We start from the raw sequence: 22097 nt of genomic DNA on the forward strand, positions 1-22097 counted from the left end.
TCATGTTCTGTAAATCTAACTGACATTACTAAATCAGACATCCTGTCATTAATACTGTTAAAGTCCCAATCATCAGAGAATGTACTAGTTTTTACAAAGTCACTTAAGGAAACCTTCAGTTGATGAGGATACTTCAGGATCTCGACAGGACCATAGATCTCATAGTCCATTTTCTCCCATACTACCCCACCAGGTATTGGAATTGCTGTGACATTTACTGTTGACAGTTCTCTTTTCTTCACGTGTGATGATCTGTGTGGTTTCAGGACTAGGTTGATGTTCTGACTTGCTGTGTCCATTCAATTGTAATAAACTTTCCTAAAATTAAAACTAAAATTAGGCATAGTAGGAGTATGAATACCCCTGAAATAATCAATCCACGGTGAATCCAGATATAATTCTTTGATTTGTTGAAGGAGTCCTGTTGTATTTTCTTTTGAAGTCTTTTTTGTTTCTGGCATCACTTCGGGGTCGTTTTGATCTTCAGAGAAGTTGTCGAAGTTGATGAAATAACCAGAGGCAGTTCTGTCAATTGTTGGGATTGTTCTGTCAATCTGTCTTTCGGTAGCACTTTCTGATGCCACATTATTGTAGACTGGTGTTTCTTGATGACGAACTGTTTCAATCTGTGTCTCAAGAGGCACGAGTTCCAGGCATTATTGCATAGTCCTTCTTTGTGCTCTGCAGGCTGATCGAATGTGATTAGTCTTTCAGTTTGAACCTCTTGGATTGTTGCAAGTTTGGGTATTCTGTTGTTTCTTGGGAGTCCACTGGGCCTACTGTTGATTATAGGCCACATGGTTGTGGTTTACCAGGTCGATAGACACGACTCTGTTCTCCTTTTTACCAGCAAGGGGCGGTAGTACTACTGATCTTGTTCCGGTGACTGCCAAGACAGGTACTGCTTTTCTGTAAGAAGGCCCAAATTCCTTCTTCACCGCGATTTTTTTCTCTGACTAGATCACCAATCTTTGGAATCCAGACAGGCCTTGCTGGGGCTGTTGCTTGTGGTGCCTCGTCAGTGGTATCTGGCTGTTGCTTTAACTTTATGTTGCTTAAGGATTTTCTTGTTTCATTCAGTTCCTGTAAAACAGCCAAACGATCTTTGATGTCAAAGTCTGTTGTTTTTTCTTGTACCACTGATACCTGACTATCTAAGTCCTGAATTCTCATTCTAATTCCGAACAATAGCTCGTATGGGCTGAAACCTTTTAGAGATTTTCTTGGCAAATTGTTAAGACTGGACTGGACACTTATTAGATGTTTGACCCACCCAGCGCCTGAACCTAATACCTTCGCTGTTATGGATCGCTTTATGTCCCGGTTTTTTCTTTCAACCACACTATTCCCTTCGGGGTGCAACGGACAAGCATACCTCAACCCAATTCCCATGCTGGCCATGGCCTCCTTATAGGCTCAAGAGCTGAAAGCAGGACCCTGGTCAGAATGGAACGTGGTAATTGCGTATGTGCCGATAAAGACTTGCAGATCTTTTATAACCGTTCTAGCGTCAGCCGAGCGCTGGGGCCACATCCATATGAACCTCGTATAGGAATCCACTGCTACCATGATATATCTATAATTGCCGTCCCTTTGTAGGGGACCACAGTGGTCCAGGTAAACACATGCAAATGGTTTATCCGAGATGAAAAGGAGTGTCTGCGCTGGTCGTTTTACTGTTGATACTTTTATCCTTTGGCATATATCGCATTCTAATACATACTTTTTAGTTTGTATTCTCAAGCGAGGCCACCAATATCTCTGTTTTAATAGTGATATTGTTGCGGAAACGCCAGCGTGTGCAGAAGCAAGCCCTTCGTGTGCCGCTTTGATTAGTCCTAACCTGTGTTCCATGTTTGGAATTACCCTATCCCCCACTCCAGGGATTCGAACAAAAGGAACATTATTTGTATCTGTTGAATATAAGTACTTTTCTGGAAAGCCTTTTGGGAGTGTTTTCTTATCATTCTTTACTGACGCACTGACAGCTTGTAGAATATCGCTGTCTATTTTTGTTTGTGATCGAGTTATCGCAGCTACGGAAGCCGTTTGCACAGCTGCCTTCGCGGCTTCATCAGCCAATGAATTCCCTGCAACGTGAACGCCATCACGTTGATGACTCAGTGTATGTATCACGTGAGTCTTTTGTAGTTCTTTCTGTAAAAGAACTACCTGTTCCCAAAGCATTTTATGCTTTATTGTGCAACCTTTTGCATCTTTGAAACCATTTTCCACCCAATTCTGCAAGTATTCATTATAAGATTGTACGCAATAAAAAGAATCGCACACTATTAGTGTGGGGAATTCGCGATCGGTATTTTCTAGCGCCATCTTAAATGCTACTAATTCAGCTTGTTGAGCCGAGCAATCTCCTAGAGATTGTGTTTTGGTGACCATTGGTCTAAATTTACCTTTGTGCCAGCGACCTTTAACAATCGCGCACGCAGCACTGTAAGCTTGCTTACCCCCAACTGCGGGTTGTGCTGATCCGTCAGTATATATAATACTTCCGTATTCTTCGAGAGGCAGGATTTCAATTGGCAGAGGACATTCATATTCATATTGTAAAAATTCCTGTGTTTTTAAGTTGGGATCAAATTCGTAAACTATGTCTGTTGCAGCAAGAGAATTAACTCACTGAATCCATCTCGGATGCAAAGCTTTAGCATTAGGAATGCTTGCTTTAGTTACCGCTTCTAAAGCCGGTATAGGTGTTACGATTACTATTCGTTTACCTTGTGCTAGGGGCCTTTCTTTTGCTACAGCAATCTGAACCGCAGTTAGAATTTTCTCCGTTGAACTGAATTTTATTTCAGCCTTTGTGTACAAATGTGATTTGTAAGATATTGGTACCTTTTCTCCCTCATTAGAGGTTAGGTACGTGAATCCGCATCTTCCTGGGATGACTCTGATTACAAGACCGCGTGTATTGTCACGTGTATCTATTTTTGTTTTTGCTAACATGTCTGTTTGCAGTGATCTCAAAATTTCTGTGTGTTTGAGTCCAATTGATTTGTTTAAAATCAGGTTTAATTAGTTCGTAGAGAGGTTTAACCCTCTCTGCGTAATTTAGAATGTATGTTCTTCCAAAATTCAGAAAACCTAGCATGGATTGTAAATTCTTCAGCATTTTTGGAGCTTGGAGTACAGCGCACTTCTCTAAGAAGTTGTCCGCTAGGCTTTTTCCTTCACTTGATAACTCGTACCCTAAGAATAGTACTGTCAGATGGGCAATTCGAGACTTTTTAAAGTTGAATTTGTAACCCTCTGCCGCGAACCCAAGTATAATGGTGTTCACTCTTTTCAAGTGAGTATCCAAGTCGTCTGTGAGATAAATATCATCTACGTAAGACAATGCCTCATCATCATATATTTGTAGTAACTCTGTTACCCTAGCTGAGAATAGTCCCGGGCTGTTCTTGAACCCCTGTGGGAGTCGACAGAATTTTTTCTGCGACCCAAATGCTGAGAAAGCGGTCAAATATCTGCTTTCTGGTGCAATGTTTTGACAAAAGAAACCATTAGATATGTCTAATGTTGTTTTATATTTTTTCCTAACTGTTATTCATTAGGGTTGCACTATGCGAGTTTTGTACTGCAAAAGTTTTACAACATGCATTAAGATGTCTGTAGTCCAAAACTAGACGATATGAATTGTCTGGTTTGGAGACAGGAAACAAAGGATTGTTCATTTGAGAGGTGCATGTTTCAATCACCCCCTGGTATTCAAGTTGATCTAAGATCTCCCTGACTTGTTTTTTAGCTTCTTGCTTAATGGGATACTGCCGTTGGGCAGTTGGTTCACTTTTTAACTGGATTTTGTGAGGAGGAGAGTCCTCATCCCATCCTACATGATTTTTATATAATGCCGGTGCCTGGGCTACTGCCCATTTCCTTGCATAAGTATATTTTTTGTGAATCGGAATGTGATTCGAGAAGGCGGGCATAATCACTTCTTCGCCACGAGGGCACTCCCTGACAAACTCTGGGGGCCAATCTTTTTCAGCTAACAGAATATCATAGCCTTTTGAGAGTTTATCCCAAAATAGACCCATTATTTTCCTAGTCTTATCACCCTCTATACGCAATGTTATTTCGTATATTTTATGGGGCTCGCTAAGTCTGGTGTCGGCAGTTTCAACCTGAATGTATTCATTCGTGTCCACTGTCTCCAGATGACTCATCAAGATCTTGCGGGCTATACTGATTTCTGCTGCACTGTCCAACATTGTCAATGCCCACTCCCCGTTTTTCAACTGGGTCCTCAGTATTCTCGGCATGGTTGATTACTCTAATACTGGCTACCTTCTTTTTTGGAAATTGAGATTTTTTACTCTGACTAGGTTCCTTGTCTTTGGACTTGGTGTGCTCTCCTGGGTCTGACCGTCCTCCTCTTTCCGATTTCTGCGAAAAAGATCGAGGGGGACGTGTATCAATACTTTGATATCTATCAGGTTTTTTCAAATTATCCCTATTTCTAAGGTTATATCTTTTCTCAGAGGGCTCCCTCTGGGGAGACTGGTGTTCTCGAGTCGGAGTTCTTTCCCTCCGTCGAGGAGACCTTCCTCTGGACTGGAAAACTTTTTCCTTGGGAGTGGATTGTTTATTTCCATCCCAGCTCTTTTTAGGAGTATTTGAATTATTTTTAATAAATAATTTTTCAGGATTTTCGAGCAGTTGGGGTTTTACTGGTTTCCCACCCAAGCTGTCTCTACCTAATTCTTCATAGCATTTCTCTATGATTCTGGCAAGCTCAACTGGCTGATCTGTTATATCTGTTTCCTTCAGCTTCTGGCGGATCGCCACAGATGCTGCTTCTCCCTTTATATTGGCTAATAATATAGCAGAGACCTGCTTGAAGTCTTTCAGTAATTTCATACCAAGATTTAAAGCGGGCTCTGGACCGTATTCATTCAAAATCTGTTTTAGCACTTCTGGTATTACCGCCATAGACGGAACACCGTGTGTTTTTGTGTAAATGGAAGCAAAGACTGTACCCCAAGTGTCGCAGTCTTCCACGTGTGGTGCGATTCCCATAGGAAGGCAGATGGTCCAGATTCTGTGTTTCTCAATAGGGGTAGTATCAGGAAATACTGCCTCTATTTGAGTGATTTTCTGTGCTAACGAGAAAGGAATTAGTTCCCGTTTTACGGGTGTTTTCCCAAGACATGATTGTATGTTCTGTGGTGTAATTTTATTAGTGTTCCCCTGACGGGGGGTCAGCTGTGGTACATTAACAGCTGGTTGGACTGTTGCAGTCTGCATTACATATTGGACTAATTGCCTATGAATTTTTATAAGTATTTTTAGCTGTGCTAACAGCTCTTCTTTAGACATTTTTGCAATGTCCAGATGTGGTGTGTAGCTGGCTAAAACCGGCCACGTTGCTCCTGGTCTACCTAGTGGACCGAGCCTGGTGATATGATCATTATGTTTTAGGGCGCCATTAAACCAGAGCAGGTGCTCTTGGAATTTTAGTGGGATTTCAGTCTCCTCGAAAGGAGCGTACTCTTCCGGAGGTTTCTCTATTTTGTAATAGTGAAACTCTTTTGTTCTAGCGTTTGCCGCTGGAAAGTTTATCCATGAATAGAATACCTCTGTCTGCCGATATTCGTGTGCCTCGATCACGAAAATTACTGTACCACCTTGAGGTGTCAGTCCGTTTTCTATAAGTTTTAAAGTTATAGATTTTCTTAAATGTGCCGGGATGATTATTGCATCCGGTACTGTATCATCGGTACCCTGCTGAGCCGCATCTGCTGCGCCCCCAGTGGTTCCGTTTTCTAAGTCTGACATTTTATAAATGCAGGCTTTGCAGAGTAGGTCTCCAAGGAGACAAAGATTAGGTGCACAATATTTTGGAACACTGTATCCTTCAACGTTGAATAAACCAGAGCTTTACATAGGAATCTCTTCCTACTGAGTTCGGGCGGATTGTAACCTTTCACCCACTCCAGACGTCTATTGGAGTATTTACGGGAGAAAGGGGTCTGTGTGAAATATGCACGACTGAGTTACTCTAACGTCTTGCGTTAGTTTATGGCCTTACCAAACGTTGGGCGCCATGTAGCGTAGTTCCTATTTTCCCAATAGGCCCTGCGCATTGGAATAACATAAACAGTAGTATCGACGTAGAAGTGCGGATCTTCCAGGCCTCCACTGACTATGCTAAACTTAATTGGGTTTGTTACCAACTAGCTCAGAGGTCACTGGAAACTTTCTTGACTGAAATAGGAAGTGATCAGCTTCCCTGGCACAGACAAGAAGGGATTCAGTTTTCCAACAACCGTGCAACATGACAACTTTGCTCCTCAGATCAAGAGTCAATCTCTAGGGTCGTGTGAAACAATAGACAGTTATTTTACTCAGTCAGGTTGGTGCAGTTTACTTTCACAATATGTAGAGAATAGAGAGACGGGCGTTGGTCAATAAAGGGTTAACATTTATTGAACAGTCTTTCTTCTCGTACAAGAGAAATGTATTGCCACAATTGCAAGACTTGTTATGATAAAAAGTACGTACAGTAAGATAAGTATTGCGAAATAATACTGTAAAAGCATTGATATGGTTTCTTAGCCATACAATGGTTTAAAAGTAATAAAACATATATACATTCATATATACATTAGGCTAAATTACTCAACTGGTGCTTCTAACTACGCCTACCCCAGTGTACCTGACCTAAGCCTAATACTTGGGAGGGGAGTAAGTAAGTAGCTTTAAGTTAAGTTGGTTTTGCCAAGGTTTGCTTCAAGAATTCTCTCTCAAGGGTTTAGTCAACACCATACCTCTGGAATAGAATAATGGAGGTCTGGTATCTCCCTCAGGGCTCGATATCCCAGTCACCCGCAAGGGTAGACCAGAAACGCTGGAGATGGATTTCTCGGCAGGAGAAAGGCAGCGTCTCTTCTTCAGCGCGTCGAGGAGGAGAAGGAGGGGGGACAGCGTCCGCGGGCAGCTTGCATCTGCTGGGCTCTTGCAGAGGGACGGCTGTTCAGCTCCTAGGTTCACCACACCATTGTTCGCTAGTTAGCAGTGATAGCAGCTATGATATCTTCAGCATGACCGCTTCTTCAGCTTCAGCGAAGATAGCAGCGATGGCATTGAGGCAGCTGGCGTTTGCTTAAGGCAACGTTGGTAATATTTATACCTGAAAGGTGCCTTGTTTGACGTAAGTTTGCTGGACATAAGACGTCCATAAGATGTCACTAGGAAGTGATCGTCTATCAGTGCTCATTAGAGTTCTATTACTAATCAAAACACAGCAAGCGGGGATTTCCAGGTTTGCTGAGTTTTTATCTTGTTGAAGAACTGAGTGTTAATATAGGAATCTCAGATAGTGACTTCTGCTCTGTCATTGCACTAATTGGTTGCAAAGGAAGTGGCAGAGAAAGCTATTCTGGAATGTGGCTCTGTTCGTGTGAGGCCAGAGATGAGTTTCTGAATATCGCACTTGAACGGTTATGCCAATATAGGGAATAAATGGATTTATAGCCGAATAGAGGCATAAGGTCACGGTATCGATCAGGATCCTAGATAAGCACGCAACAAAAGTAGTTGGGTCATGAGGGAATTTTCTTTTAATGGCGCAGGCCTTTGCCGCTTACTACCACAGGCTATACGAGGCCCGGGCCCCGACCCTATCCTTTACGGACCTGATGGACATGGAGGGTGGCTTCATTTCGCGTGTGGACATCACAGTTCAAGCCGATCTGGACGTCCTGTGAGGAAATAGGAGACTCAATCACTCTTGTTTCATCCGGTAAGACACTGGGTCCAGACTGACTTCCCCAGGAATACTACGCCCATAACAGGGACGTTCTCATCCCCCATCTTGATTCACTGTTTCGCAGGAAACTGATAGAGACTGATAGAGCCACCATTGTGGTCCTTACGAAATCCCAGCCCCCTTCACAGCAGTGTGCAGACTACCGCCCCATCTCCCTCATCAACACTGAGGCAAGGTGTTCGCCACCCTCCTTGCCCATTTACTCAAGCCCCATCTGTCTGTTGGTCCACCCCGACCAATGTGGGTTCATGCCCTCCTGCGGCACCCGTCACTGACTTTGCAGACTGCACTCCGCCCTGGCCCATCGCCATCTCCTTACCTCCTACCTTGCGCTTCTCCTGGTTGACTTTGAGAAGGCCTTCGACTCGGTGGACTGGGGCTTCCTTCAAGATGTTCTTGACACGATAGGACTTGGCCCCCACTTTCGGGCCATTGTCAAAGTTCTGTATGCCCTCCCTAGGGCTCGCGTTCTATTAACGGGGTCCTGTTGGAGCCCTTCCCGGTCTGTTGGGGAACAAGACAGGGTCGTCTCCTTTTCTCCCCTGCTCTTTGCTTTAGTGATTGAGCCCTTGGCGTCCTTATTGCTGTCTTGTTACCGGGTGCGGGGATGGGAATGGCCCAGCGCTGAGCCAGATAAAATTGCCCTCTTCGCAGACGACTTTCTCATCTACTTTGCAGATCCTGCCCGGTCTGTCCCAATTGTCTTCGTATCTTGTAGTCCTTTAAGCAGGCCTACGTTTGAATCCCAACAAATCTGCCCTGGTTCCCCCTTCACCTCTCCCGGTAATGCTTTGACTGGCAGTCCAAAATACCTTTGCGCCGTCAGTTATTTAAATATCTGGGCGACCCTGCTGGAAGAGTTTAGCTGGGCCTTCAATGTCACTCCACAAGTAAAGCGGGCCATGGCGGATCTCCAGCGGTGGGAGTCGCTCCCCCTCAACCCCATGGGGAGGGTGACCCTCTTTAAAATGATGGTGCTCCCCTGCTTCCTTTACATACTATAGAATACCTCCATGTGCTTTCCCAGGGCCTGGTTTCATGAACTTGACGGCTTAACCAGCAAGTTAAGGGCCAAATTAGTGCTCAGCACTTGCAGGATCCCATCATTCGACGGGGGTCTGGGGAGTCAACTTTATTTATTCTACTTGGCCACACGACTCCTCTCCATACATGACTGGTTCAATGGGGGGTGGTCTGATCCTGCTTATAGGCTCGAGCTTGGGGAGCTGGGCCTCGACAGGATACAATCCTTTCTCTATGGGACCCTGATTTCATCCCACTTTCCAGAGGTGACGCGCTCTGTATCACTGGCCTGGCGGGCTGCACTGCGGCACACAAACTGGACGCCTGCATTGACCCAATGTACACCCCTGTGGAGCTGGACCTGGCTCAGGGAGGTGGTTGGGCTTCGGGGTCTGGAACCTTTTAGGTATCACATAGCTTGGGGACGTTTGTGTGGGAGATCATATGCGCTGCTTTGAAGACCTTCAGACCAGGTACTTGTTGCATCATTCACAATTCTTTCGCTACCTCCAGCTGCGGCATGCCCTCCACTCACACCTTGCAACAGGCACGTGGCTGCCAGATCATAGTCCGCCTGAAGCACAGATTATGTTTGGGGGACCTGGGGACGGGTGTGGCCTTTCCCGCATTTACCGCACACTGATTAACACCCCAACTTCCCTGGACCGACTGCGGACACAATGGGATAGCTGGGTGGGCCCCTTGGAAGAAGAGGACTGGCGGGATGCCCTTATTGCCCCTAGAATGGTCACAGCCTCTGCTAGGCTACACTTAGTGCAGCTCTTACATGCCGCATATCTCACCCCTGTACGCCTTCATTGTGCGGGAGCTTAGTCAGTCCTCAGCCTGTACCAGTTGTGGCCAAGATTCCGCTGACTTCCTCCACATGGTTTGGGCTTGTCCCCTCCTTGCAGGATTCTGGAAGGGCATCTAGGAAGAACTCTGAGGTGCTGGAGTGGGGGTTCCACACGACCCTAAGCACACGATTCTGGGCATCACTGACTTGCTAGCTGGGTCGCGCAATGAAAAACTGTTTCTCTGGTTTTAGCCAGAAGGGACATTGCAGACGCCTGGAAGTGTCCTGACCCCCCCCCCCCCCCCCCAACCGTGGGGCGTTGGCAAATTGGAGTGGACTGGTGCGCCGCACAGGAGAAAGTTATGTACGCGGCACGTGGTTGCCCAAGAAACTGCAGCATTTGGGGGAAGTGGGTGGGGGGGAGTAGTCTAATCACGGGGGGGGGGGGGTTTGATTGTTTCCAATATATTTTTGCTTTATTAACCCCTTCACTGCGGGGCTAATTTCCCCGCGGTGCGGGGGGGGAGAGGGGCTGCGCACGGCGCCGCTGTGCTCATGACGAGCCCAGGCTCGTCATGCAGCACGGTGCTCGTCATGAACCCGCCCGTGCAATGGAACGCTCAGCACAGCGGGGAAATTAGCCCCGCGTGTGAGCGTTCCACGGCTCATGACGAGCCCAGGCTCGTCATGAGCACACGAGCACCGTGCTGAAGGGGTTAATGTCTGTACGCTGGGTGGCGGGATTCTGTGACTGTATTCTCGACTATTGAAATATGGTGTGATTTGGCTGGTGTATGCCTTTTGTAAAATGAATTAATTGGTTTATAAAAAAAAAAAGAAATCTACAATACCACAGCTCTAGATTAGTATGACTCGTTTGTATATATTAGTATATTTTATTTCGGCAAAACAGCAATTAGTTTTTCCCTGTATGGTGTCGACTTCACGTGTATTTTGTTGAATATTTTTACATCCTTCATTCTATTAGTATTATCTTGGTTATGAGAGTAACTTTTCAAGGGGTACACAACATTTTTCTCTCCCCTGCTCCATCAAGTGCTAAGTGTTCTATAGTTACCTGCAGTAAATATGAAAGTATGCTTTTCTGTCAAAACCGTCAAGTAGGGGCAAATGAAGTGTTTCAGAAAACGGATGTAATTAGAGTGATGACCTCTCTGCATGTAGCTTTCAGTTTACTAGTCAGTTTTGCCAAACGCACCTTTCTCTGGTAAATTTCCTGAAAGGATGTCTGTTTGATTCAGTGAGACGTTTAATAAAGCACGCTGTGTGATTTAAATTAATGAAATATTTTTGCTTTAAGCCTGCACAAATTAATTTCGTGTTTATGCTTTTTTTTTTCTCAGGTTGAATTCTACGGAATATGGCGAGCTAAGGGAAAAACTTCATGCTCCAATCCGCAATGCTGCCAATGTCGTGATTCACCAAACCCTTAGTGATATGTTTTTAGAAACATTTCGTTCACTTGTGGAAGAAAATGAGCCCTACCTCTTGCCTACAAATCAGGTATTGGCTAACAAAGTTCATTTCTGTATACAATGAGTTAGAGTTTGTGATGAGTGGGTGAATGAAAGACGTGATCTCCACTATTGATACTCTTCTATTCTTTTTCCATCTCTTTTGGGTGTGAGGTGAATGTATTTTGTCAGATGCAGACCTCCAAGACCACAATCCATATTCGGGTTCTGAAGTGTCCCGTGGTTTGTGACCAAGGCAGTACTCGTAATAAAATACTCACGGATGTGTATCCGACACCACACAGCTGTTTTCTGGGCTTCTATATATTATATCCATTTTGGCATCCGGGGAATGGCGTTTTTAAGCTTGAAGGTGAGAAGGAAAATCAGCTGAGATGATGCAGTGGGAAGCAAATAAGTCATTGATGACATTCTCGGCCTAGAATGGTAGAACTTTGTCAGCGCTGACCGCCTTAACAAGTCATTGGAGCCATGTGTGATACTGTCAGATCTACACAGCTCCCAACAGGAGAACCTGGAGATAGAGGGAGTCCCCAAAGAGACAAACTTAAGCACAAGAGCATTCAAATAGCACAGAGTAAAGTTGCCATCCTTATGTGATTGTAGTCCAGAGAACCTGCAAAGCCCCCATACACTGTGCACCTCAAGTACATTTCCAAGACAAGTCATGGTCATTCCAACAAAGACTGGCGATACACAACCCTAACATGCAAATAACAAACCGCTGCAGGGGCAGATCATGTTGCAGTACAGCGGCGGCACACTAAAGTAGGCAAATGTTGCTACCCCACCAGATTGTATGAATGAGGCCATACCCCCATATTTCATTCCTCAATACCCTGTTATACCCGACATTACACCCGATCTATATAAGCGAATTTTCCTAATCTTAATGCCTGTGCAGTAATTTTTGATTAATGATTATTCCTGAAATGTAAGCATGCATAGTATTACTGATAACCTGTTGAAATACATGAACTTAATAAATCCATTTAAACAAAGTCAGTGGAGCGATCACTTTCTGCAGCTAAGGGATATCTTAATAGATTTAGATGGCCTGTGCAATTTTGACCTCCGGTTAGTTGGTGTAATCACCACAAGAAGGCTGGAGTTACCTGCACTTGTCTTCAATGATAGAATGGCCTTATGATTATTTGGGTTGGCCAGTATTTGGTTCCTAACGGTTGGCTTGCAAAGCAGTTCACTTTCATGTGGACTCATGCTTTTGTGTTTGTCTATCCTGTTGGCTAGCATGAGTTAGCTGTAGCATGTATGAAATCTATATTGATCAAATTACCAGGCAGATGCCAATTGGCAGTAGGCCATTATCTTATGTTTATATACATCCAAGTGCACATGTTGGGACTGCTCTTGTAAGGTACCTTTCCATTTTATTTACTGTTGCTTTGAGTAGAGTATTTTTTCCAGCTGCAAAATATTTGTACTCTTTGCCCAGGATGTGACGTTTTCTGGTTTCTTTAGAATTTCGAAAAGGTGGTTAAAAAAAACTACAGACATTTAAGTTGGAGGAAGCTTCATCAGAGGCTCTCTTTAGGGATACTATTATGGCTTTTGATCAATCCCCATTGAGTCTTTAATATCCGGTTACTTATACCTGAGTAGACGTTTGCTGGATGGTGGAGTGGCTATGAAAGAACAGATGGGGATCTGGGAGGTTGGCAGCTGGTTTGTGGATCAGGCAAAGCAAGTATTTCTAAAGCTGGAAATTCCATTACTCTAACTTCTAAGGTTGTTTCGAGGACGACTCTTGGAGGAAGAAGAAAACCACAGTCCGAAATGAATGTCTGATCTATATATCAACTACCCATTTTCCAAGCTTTAGGTGTGAACCCGATTTTATACAATGAAGAAAAGTGTTGCAGTGCCCCAAACTACCTACCACCTGTCCATGAAACAAACTTGAGTGGGGACCACCAGGTTCCTGGTGGTACTGAAACGAAGAGCTCGACCTGGAATGTACCACCTAAATATAAGTAGTCTGAACCTATGAAATTCAGAGATTTAAATGCTATACATAATGCTTTAAAGATAGTATATTTTGTTTTCATAGGGAGCCAGTGGAGCACATTAAGTGCCTGTGTTGCCGAATTTAGTTTAGGGAGGTTAAACAGAAGTTCAGAGGCTGAGTTTTGCAGAGTTTGTAAATGAGTTAGCAGTCTTTTTTGTAAATGTAAGTACAGTCCTTTGCAATAGTCTATACGAGAAAGGACCATTTCAATGGCTACTATATTTAGTAGCTTGAATAGACTCGGATGGAAAATCTTTTTTTTTTCTTTAATGGTTTTTAAAGCCAAGGATGATAACTGCATTCTTACACATGAGCCTGTCACCAAGAGTGAAAGCAACGTTTTTTCCTTTTTTTGTAGAGACTGGCAAAGTCACTCATTCTTGTGGCCACCAAGATGAGGAAGTGTTGTGCCCAAACAACATCACTTCTGTCTTGGATGATTTTAATATAAGTCTATTACTGCCCAGCCAATCACTAACCGCAGACCTGCAGTTCCCAAAGGTCTCTTCTGTGCTATGATCAGATTTAGAAAGTGATACCACAATTTGGGTATCGTCCGGGTAGGACACTAACGAAAATCCAAAGGATTTCATTAGGGCAGCAAAGGGGGTGATGTATAAATTGAATATTGTAAGGCTTAGCGATAAGCCCTGTAGAACAACAGCGGGCAGAGTATATGGTTCAGATATGAATTTGCGAAGAGTCACTGATCTCGTTCGCCAAAAAGTGATAAAGCAAGGCCAAGTCTGTGTCCTTAATCCCCAGCTTCCTCAACCGGCCGATCAAAGCTGTTTCTGAACTGTGAACAGTGCAGAGACCAAACTGGCCCATCCAGAAGATTGTTTGACTCAATAAATGCAGTCCGTTGTATATTGATCGCCTTTTCTGCCAGTTTGGCCAGAAGAGTAAGCCTTGATGTGGGGTGATAGTTGATAACATCTTGGGGCTCAAGGTTGGACTTTTTTTTTTTTTTATGAACGGTAAAATAGAGGCCATTTTTCAAAGTTAATGTTAATGTAAGGCTGTATTTATAAAGTGCACTGACACCGGAGGTTTCCTGGCGCTAAGTGTAGGAAATACACCTGTAGTGAACATATGGTTAAATAATTTTGTTACCTGTTCGGCAATGATATCTGGAATAAGCTGGTTGATAAAGGGTGGACATCAGGCTACTGGAGATCCTGAGTTAGTAGTGACGATCAAATTGACTGACTTGTTCCAATGTCAGGCAAACAAATTCTTTAAAAGTAGTAGAGCAGTCTTGTTAGTTAAATTCTCTATGTTCAACAATTGGCCTCTATTTTGGCTATGAGCATCAAATCCGTCATAAAGGTCTTGACCCTTTTGTCAAAAAGATAGCTAATGAATTACAGAAGGCCTGATTGTGTTCAACTAATGTAGAGGTAAGGTTTTTCTTTAAAGTATTTCGATTTGGCCTCAGTAATAAGTAGTTTGTATATTACTAAATATTGTTTTTCTTTTTCTTTTTCTGCTAAGCTGTATTCTTTCCTCCACACCCTTTCTTGCTTTCGGCAAAGTTGTTTACAGGCTCTGAGTTTTTCATTAAACCATGGAGCTGAAGGTGTTAATATTTTAGATAGTGTGGATTTAATAGGCACTAGAGAATTAATTGCAGATTGCAGTCATTTTTCAGTCCTTTGATGTAGTCTCCGGATCTACAGCCTGATTCTAATAAAATACCTTAAGTTTGATTCTTGTAATTTATTCCATGGACGGGTAGTTTTTGTGTTCATGACAGTTACTGATGCTGTAAAAAAATATGGCAATAATTATTGCTTTATGTTCAGACCAAATCGTGGTGAGAGTATCAATGAATTTTAAGTTGAGATTATTTTGAAGACTACATCAAGAGTATGACCTGCTGAATGAGTTGGTCCCTCCACAATCTGCAGCAAACCAAAACAGGACATGGTATCTATTAATTCCTCCTTATCAGTACAATATTCTAGATGATACTTGAGATCACCTAAAATAGTGAAATTATTTTTAAGTGCACAGGATTCTAACATAGAGCTAATATCTTGAAAAAATGTAGATCTAGTTCCAGGTGAGCAGTATACCAGAAGCCTATTAAAGTATTTATCTATTTATTTATTTTGGGTGAGTTAGCTGTTAAAAAGAAATGCTTCATAACCTTGCAGGTTACTGGTAAGCATGGCCAGCAAATTTATTTTTCTGAATTATTGCAAGTCCGTCTCCCCTCTTGCACAATCTAGCTAGTCTATGAATCATATGGTCCAGAGGAGTAGCTGTAATCCTGTCCAGGCCAGATATAGAGTTCTGTCCAGGTTTCGGTGACCAACACATCATCAATATATGGTGGCTATCTAACAAAACAGTAAATTCAAAAGTCTGTTTTAGCAGTGACCTGACGTTTATTAAAACGCACAGTATATCGGGGCATGCACGTGTGGCTTCTATCAAGCCAAGTTGGTTGGGTGAATCACAATTTTTGGTGTTTAAGCATATAAGGTAACCGGGTATACATATACTGTTACTTATATTTAACTCTAAAGCCTTGGTAAATTTGCCACAGTCCAATTTTCTTTTACCTACTTGAAGTGCATGTAGTGTGTCTCTTGTATAAATGATCAGTTGCATTGGCTGGGGTGGAAAATGAGCAGGTGGATGGGCCCCGGGCGCAGGTGCTCTTGCCTTTAGTTTGCCTTTGGCGTACCAGTGACGCGTCCCCTGTGCGGACGCGCTTTTCTGTTTAAGAAGCCTGTCGTGAGGATGGGTGTATCCAGGGGCGTGGCAGAGTTGTGATTTATCGCAGCAAGATCAAGAACAGGCTGGAAAAAAACTTCTCAAACTGGGGTTCAGCAACCCCTTCCCTTAGTCACAGGCCAGTGGGGACTGGTAGAGGAAATCCAACTTAAACAAATAGGGAGTAAAGTAAATCATAAAATGAATAAAAGCAGTACAAGCCTGTTAAAGTATGGCGCCCCCAAGCAGCCAGGCACTTCCTTAAAAGCAGCATAGTGTGCTAGTATAAAACTAAAAAGGGATGGGGCTCGCCAACCTCACTGTTGCAAAAACAGCTAGCGGGCATCTGGTGTGTAAACCTTCCCTCTTCACCTAGAAGACTCAAGTTATTCCACAACATTTCTCCAGGACATCTCTATCTGATTGAATATAAGGTTCAATATTGAAAATCTGATTTAGCATCAATCAGCATAGGGAGCAAACCTGGTTCTTCGTGACTTTATCTTGCTAAATTTAGGTCAATGAGCGAGCTGCTTAAGTCCCCACTATTTGATAATATAGGTAAGCATTGTAACCAGAGGAATATCTTTGTACTCCCACGGACCTCTTATCTTTTTTTTTTCTTTTTTCTTTTAATATAGATTATCTTCATTGCTATATTGTGTTTTTTTCCTGTGATACCACACGAGTTTCATAACGGATGTTTAAAAAAAAAATCGGTGCAGATTTCTTAAATGCTGGGTCTACAGTGTCCTTTTTGACAACTGTGGTACCACCTTGGCTTTTTGTCTGGAATACTTGGGTATTATATCGGACTGTTTTTAAATACTTTTCTTACCAAGAACATTTAGGGCATTGGTACCCCAGTAAGCAAGCAACAGGCGCAGTCCTCTGAATTCTTTCTGACCAATGATGGGGGTGATATTATTACAGTAGACCCATCGGATCAATCTTTCATTCCATGTTTATCTAGAGGGGTATCTTCATTCAACTCACCCAGATCTCCTTGCTGGCAAGTTGTGTTCAATGGCTGTTTCCTTAATATGAAAACGAAGCGATGTGAGGAATGGGTAAAATAATCGAAGCCACTGGTAATTACTCATGCTGCATTCCAGTCTTTTCTCAATACACCACTCTAGACCAGCCATATGCAACTCCGTCCTAGTCCTACTCCAAACGAAACAGTCCAGCCTAACTATTCAAGTCCAGTTACATACAGGCGTGAACACGGGCAACTCGAGACTTGTTTCAACCTTTTTTTTGGGCCTGGTAAGTATGAAGCATGTTAATGCTGTCTGAATGATTGTCGGTGACTAAGATTAACTCTAAGAACCTTCGATCTCATAGACCACTGATTTTTCTAATTGTAACCAGTTAGTAGGCCATCATTGGGTTTAGTATGTGTAATTTTGTTTGTGCCCTAAACACCACACATAATTGCTTGTTCCAAATATTTAATTAATCTCTGGGAATTGTGAATGGCCTGCATATTCATTATTAACTGGTGGCATTTCACCCTGACACCGGTCAAAAAGTTGAATATTAGACCATGCACAGCAGCTGCTCTTGTATGCCCTCAATCACTCTTCTGCTGGTTATAGTTTGTGGATTACCTCTTATGCCATATATTTGATCACTTCCCCATAACCTTTGTTTTGTACAATCCATCATTTGCCTCTAGGTGCTTGCACCTCAGGTTTTTTGTGGAAAACCAGAAGGACGTTGCTCATATAGAAAGTGTTGTGTAGAAAATATACAGTTTTGTTTCCCTACCATTGTACTGCCTTGTGAGTGCTTAGTAGTGGGAGTAGTACTTCAGGAGTATATGCTTGTCGGGTAAATAGCGTGAAAAGTACCAATGACAAAATAAAACGTACAGTATTTTTGTACAATATTAAAGTAAGGCAAACTGCCGTTCTTGGAGTAAAAGAAAAAATGCCGGGAAAATGTATTTCAAATACTAGAGTTCAGTTTGCTGAAGATAGCTCTGTTAATGCGGCTGGCCTGGCTTTTGAGTAATGAACAAAGTTAATTTCTATCCCTGGGCTATAGCATGGCGAGGATCTCTCCTTTACTTAAGTCAATGTTCTACTGTCGACAATAAGAATGATGCCTGTAAATAATAGTCATCCTTTATCCACCTTAATGCTGCCAGGTCACCAGGCCCTGATGGAGCTGGCAACGTTTTCCCAGACTTGTCCATTATTTCGAAAGTGACACCCATTGGAACTTTATGCTGAGACATACTCATGTTGCATTGATCTCTAACATGCTTTAGGGCTCCATATTCTGTATCTCAGCCATAAGGAACCACTTGTGTGCTTCTCTTACAGACCAGGTTTACTCATTGTTTTGCTGAGGTAAAGATATTGGCTACACTTGCAATCAGAAGATTGAATCACACTGTTCTGTGGTAAATTTCTGCGGACCATTCCGAATGTAGACCCAAGGACTCTATTGCTTTGCACCTACTCACTCTTAATGGTTTACTAGGGTGTCTGTAACAATACCAGTCCCAGGGATGTCTCTACTCTAGAACCTAGTACTCTTATGACCATGTGTTTTGGTAGTTCGTTTCACACCTGTGGATCCATTGGGTTTGCCATTTTTTATGTCCCTTACCCACCTGTTATGCGGTTGAGTAGCTGCCAGGGTGCGCACTAACCCATGAATTGTATGGCTTTTCCTTGTTGCTAGAGGCACAAAACGTGGATGCCACTTTCCCCAAAGTTCTTTCCTCTAGTGACGGAACTGCTCTCCTATCTAATTACACTTGGGTTTGGTCACTTGGGCGTTCTCTTAGCCTCCATCAAATAGTGCCTTTCTATGTACAGAGGAACTATTGCTATTTTACTAACCTGCTTGCTTCTCTCCCTGTCTCTTCAGATGATCAGTTAGGGAATACCTCGGTTTGAAAATAAACTGTACTAAACCCAAAGTTGCTCTTTGCCCAGAGTGTTTACTAACTCTAATCTATTTAGCCTTCTGTCGTCAAAGACGACTCTGGCATCTTGGGATGCTTGTGAGGAATACCTGAGGTAAAGTTTCTGAGGTGAAGGTCTGTGCCCACCTTGGGTCATTGTGGCAAAGATATCCGTCTTTGAGAGGCTGTCTTTATATATGATAGGCAGAATCTGCTTGATGACAATGGGGTTTCTTCCTCTCTTCCTTTTTCGCTTTCATAACATCCACCTTGGTAATTCTACGCTACTGCCTCGCTAGTGTTCTGATGTGGGTCTTTCAGTTCTGTCCTCTGAGAAGTAATTTTGAGTGGTACATTTGCTTGTGGCCTGTCTTGTCTCTCAATGCTGTCTGTATTGCACAGGAGTTCTGTTGCATATGTGGACTTGGTTCAAAGAGGTTATTATTATTATAAACTTGTAAAGCGCATAGCTATCTGAAGGCATTCCAGCGCTGGTAGTGTCGAACAAGAGCAGCAGTAAGGATAGCTTATAGTTACGGTACGATATTCTGGTAGAGCCAGGTTTTAAAAGCTTCTGAAAGGGGAAATGCTGTGTTACTGAGTGCTAATAGAGAGGGAGGGCATTCCAAAGCTTAGCAACATTGTATGAAAAGGAGTGGCCTCCATATCTTTCCTTTTTTATTTGGGGTACTCCAGGCAAAAATAAATTGGCTGAATGTAGCCTTTTTTCTAGGGTGATAGAAATAAGGGAGTGGTTATGAGCAATGCATAGTGATCTAAACTTTTTATTCTTTTGGTTATTGGCAGCCCGTGTAGGGTGTTAAGTGCTTGGTTGGCTTATTGGGTTATGGGAATGTTGAGTAGCACTCTGGCTGCACAATCTTGTGTTATTTGCAGCTTTCTTGTAGTTGTCTTTAGGGCCCCTAGATGGAGAGAGTTACCTTAGCCGAGGCGGGAAAGAACCAAACCTGGACCATCAGTCTCCTAGCTGTGAAAGGAAGCAAAGGTAGGATTTTACAAAGCATGCCATAACACGTGGCAGCTAATTTCACTGCTTGATGGTCACATTTAAAAGTTTTGTAAGCCACATGCCAAGGCTTATATATTTAAAAAAAAAAATTTTTAAAACCTTTATTTTCAAATAGTGCACACAGCTATTCAGCCTTACATCCCGGAGGCTAGGCAGCATCTCGAAGAGCAATAGAGCAAGGTGCAGTTATCCAGATAACAGAACGTATGAAGGTTATGATTTTTCATTTTTTATATTTTATGAAGAAGGAACAAGTACAGAAAGAGGCGCCAGAACTAGCGCTAGAAAGAAGGCAATCAAACCATTACTTAATGGGGCCTAATCAAGGAGTCGGCTAGGCGCAGCGAGAACAGTGAGATTCAGAACAATATGGATACACAGATCCACGGGGGGAGGGAAATACAGGATAGCAGTGATACAAAATCGTCAGTTGGAGTTATAGGCTATGGGGTCAAGTGTTCTTCCAGTGGGGCGGATTCTGGTGGTATGCAAATGTCACCCCTATACTCGTTCCAAGCCCCCCACACCTTCTGCCATTTTTTGAGTTTACCCCTGGCTACATAGTCTTTTCTCGGAACATACACCAATCCATGTTGGCCTTCCACTGTACGACTTTCGGGGATGTTGTCGCTCCCCACATTTGTGCAATGTCCCGCTTTGCGACCATATTCCCAAGGGTAACCCACTGGGTTTCTGCAGTGTTGTAATCCGTTGGACCCCAGATATTCAATAGGCATCTCCGGGCCTCCGCGTGTACCGCCTCCAGGAGAAAACGATCACACTGCAGTCCCAAATGATATGCATGAAGGTGGCGAGAGCGCCACAGCCACGCCGACAGAGGCCGTCAACCGAATGTCCCATGTGTATTAATCTGGGGCCAGTGACGTAAACTCTGTGCAGGATCTTCAATTGCACCAATCGATGCCGGGCGGGGATAGCGACCTCCTTGGGGGATGACACCTCACATTGCCAATCCTCGTCGTCTATCTCTATCCCGTCCCGTACCCATTGATCTCTCACCCCCAGGAGAAGGTCCGTACGAATATTAATTAATTTTTTGTACGTCAGGGAGATAGCGCTGTCCGGCATGTGGCCATCCAGTACCCGGTCTTCCAGGGGAGAACTTTCTGGGATTGCCTCGCCCTCCGGCATGGAGGACAGGAGTGCATGTCGCAGCTGAGCGTACCGAAAATATTCCGTTCCACCCAGCTGGAACTCCGTCTGTAGGTGGGCAAAAGACTTCACTTCCCCACGCAACATCATGTCCTCCACCCTAGATATCCCGATCATGTCCCACTTATCGAACCCCTTGGTGTGCCACAATTTACCCAAAATCTCGGAGTCATAAAGTGGAGTTGCCATCGTGAGCCTGCCTTTCCATCCCTGTGCCTTAGTGATCGTTCTCCGGATGTGCACAGCGGTTTTCGTTGGCCCAGACATCCGCCTATCAAGAGTTCTCGTATACAGCGCCCTATGGTATTTCCCGCCATCCAGAAGCCACCGATCCATGGCGTAACCTGGACTGTCCGCCGGGCCGTAAAGACCGTGATTAATGGGCGCCAACTGGGAGGCCCAGTAATATCTCCGCACATCGGGCAATGCTATGCCCCATCATACCACGGGAGCGTAAGCTTCGTGATAGCAATACGTGGCCGCCCATCCCAGAGCAGGACACGTTGCAAGCTCTCGATTTCCCCGAAGTATCTGGCCGGGACCGGATCTTGAGTATTTTGTAGAGCATACAGGAACCTGGGCAGGGACATCATCTTGAATAGCGCTGCGCGCCCGAGCAGGGAGAGAGGGAGCATACGCCAGCCAAGGCTTATATTAATTGCTTTAGGGGCAGGAGGAGAGCCAAGACAGATTAGCCACGCCAGTCCCATATCTGAAGTACCTGTATTGCCCAGAAGAATCCGCTCAGTTTTGTCTCCATTGAGCTCAAGGCAGGAATAATCCATCCATTCTGCCATTTCAAGCATTCATCAAGAGAGGGTTAATTCTTCTGAGGATGATTCAAAGAGATAACCAGTTGGGTGTCATCCACATAGGTGACTGTTCCAATAAGGTGTAACAGTGTCCACTAGTGACCTAATTTATACATTCAACAAAGTAGAGCTCAGTGAAGAACCCTGTGGTTCCTCGCATTAAAGCAACATGCTATCTGAGAAATTGTCTCCTTCAAAAACCTGGAAAGTTTTTTATCAGCTAAGGACTATATCGAGGTGATAGTCCTTCCTTCCCACAATTCTGACATGCATTAGTCTGTTTATCAGAATGTCTTGGT

General features: G+C 43.7%; 1 protein-coding gene across 1 annotated transcript in view; it reads left to right on the plus strand.

Annotated features, from left to right (window-relative positions):
- TMEM129 (transmembrane protein 129, E3 ubiquitin ligase) overlaps window positions 1-22097 on the plus strand; it is a 70714-nt gene that overhangs the window by 42652 nt on the left and 5965 nt on the right. Inside the window, exon 3 of the mRNA XM_086964228.1 lies at window positions 10973-11132. Within this exon, the coding sequence (XP_086820354.1) occupies window positions 10973-11132 (160 nt within the window). The remainder of the gene's footprint in view (window positions 1-10972; window positions 11133-22097) is intronic.

This window comes from Lissotriton vulgaris, chromosome 3_2 (genome assembly GCF_964263255.1).
Source record: "Lissotriton vulgaris chromosome 3_2, aLisVul1.2, whole genome shotgun sequence".
NCBI lineage: Eukaryota > Metazoa > Chordata > Amphibia > Caudata > Salamandridae > Lissotriton > Lissotriton vulgaris.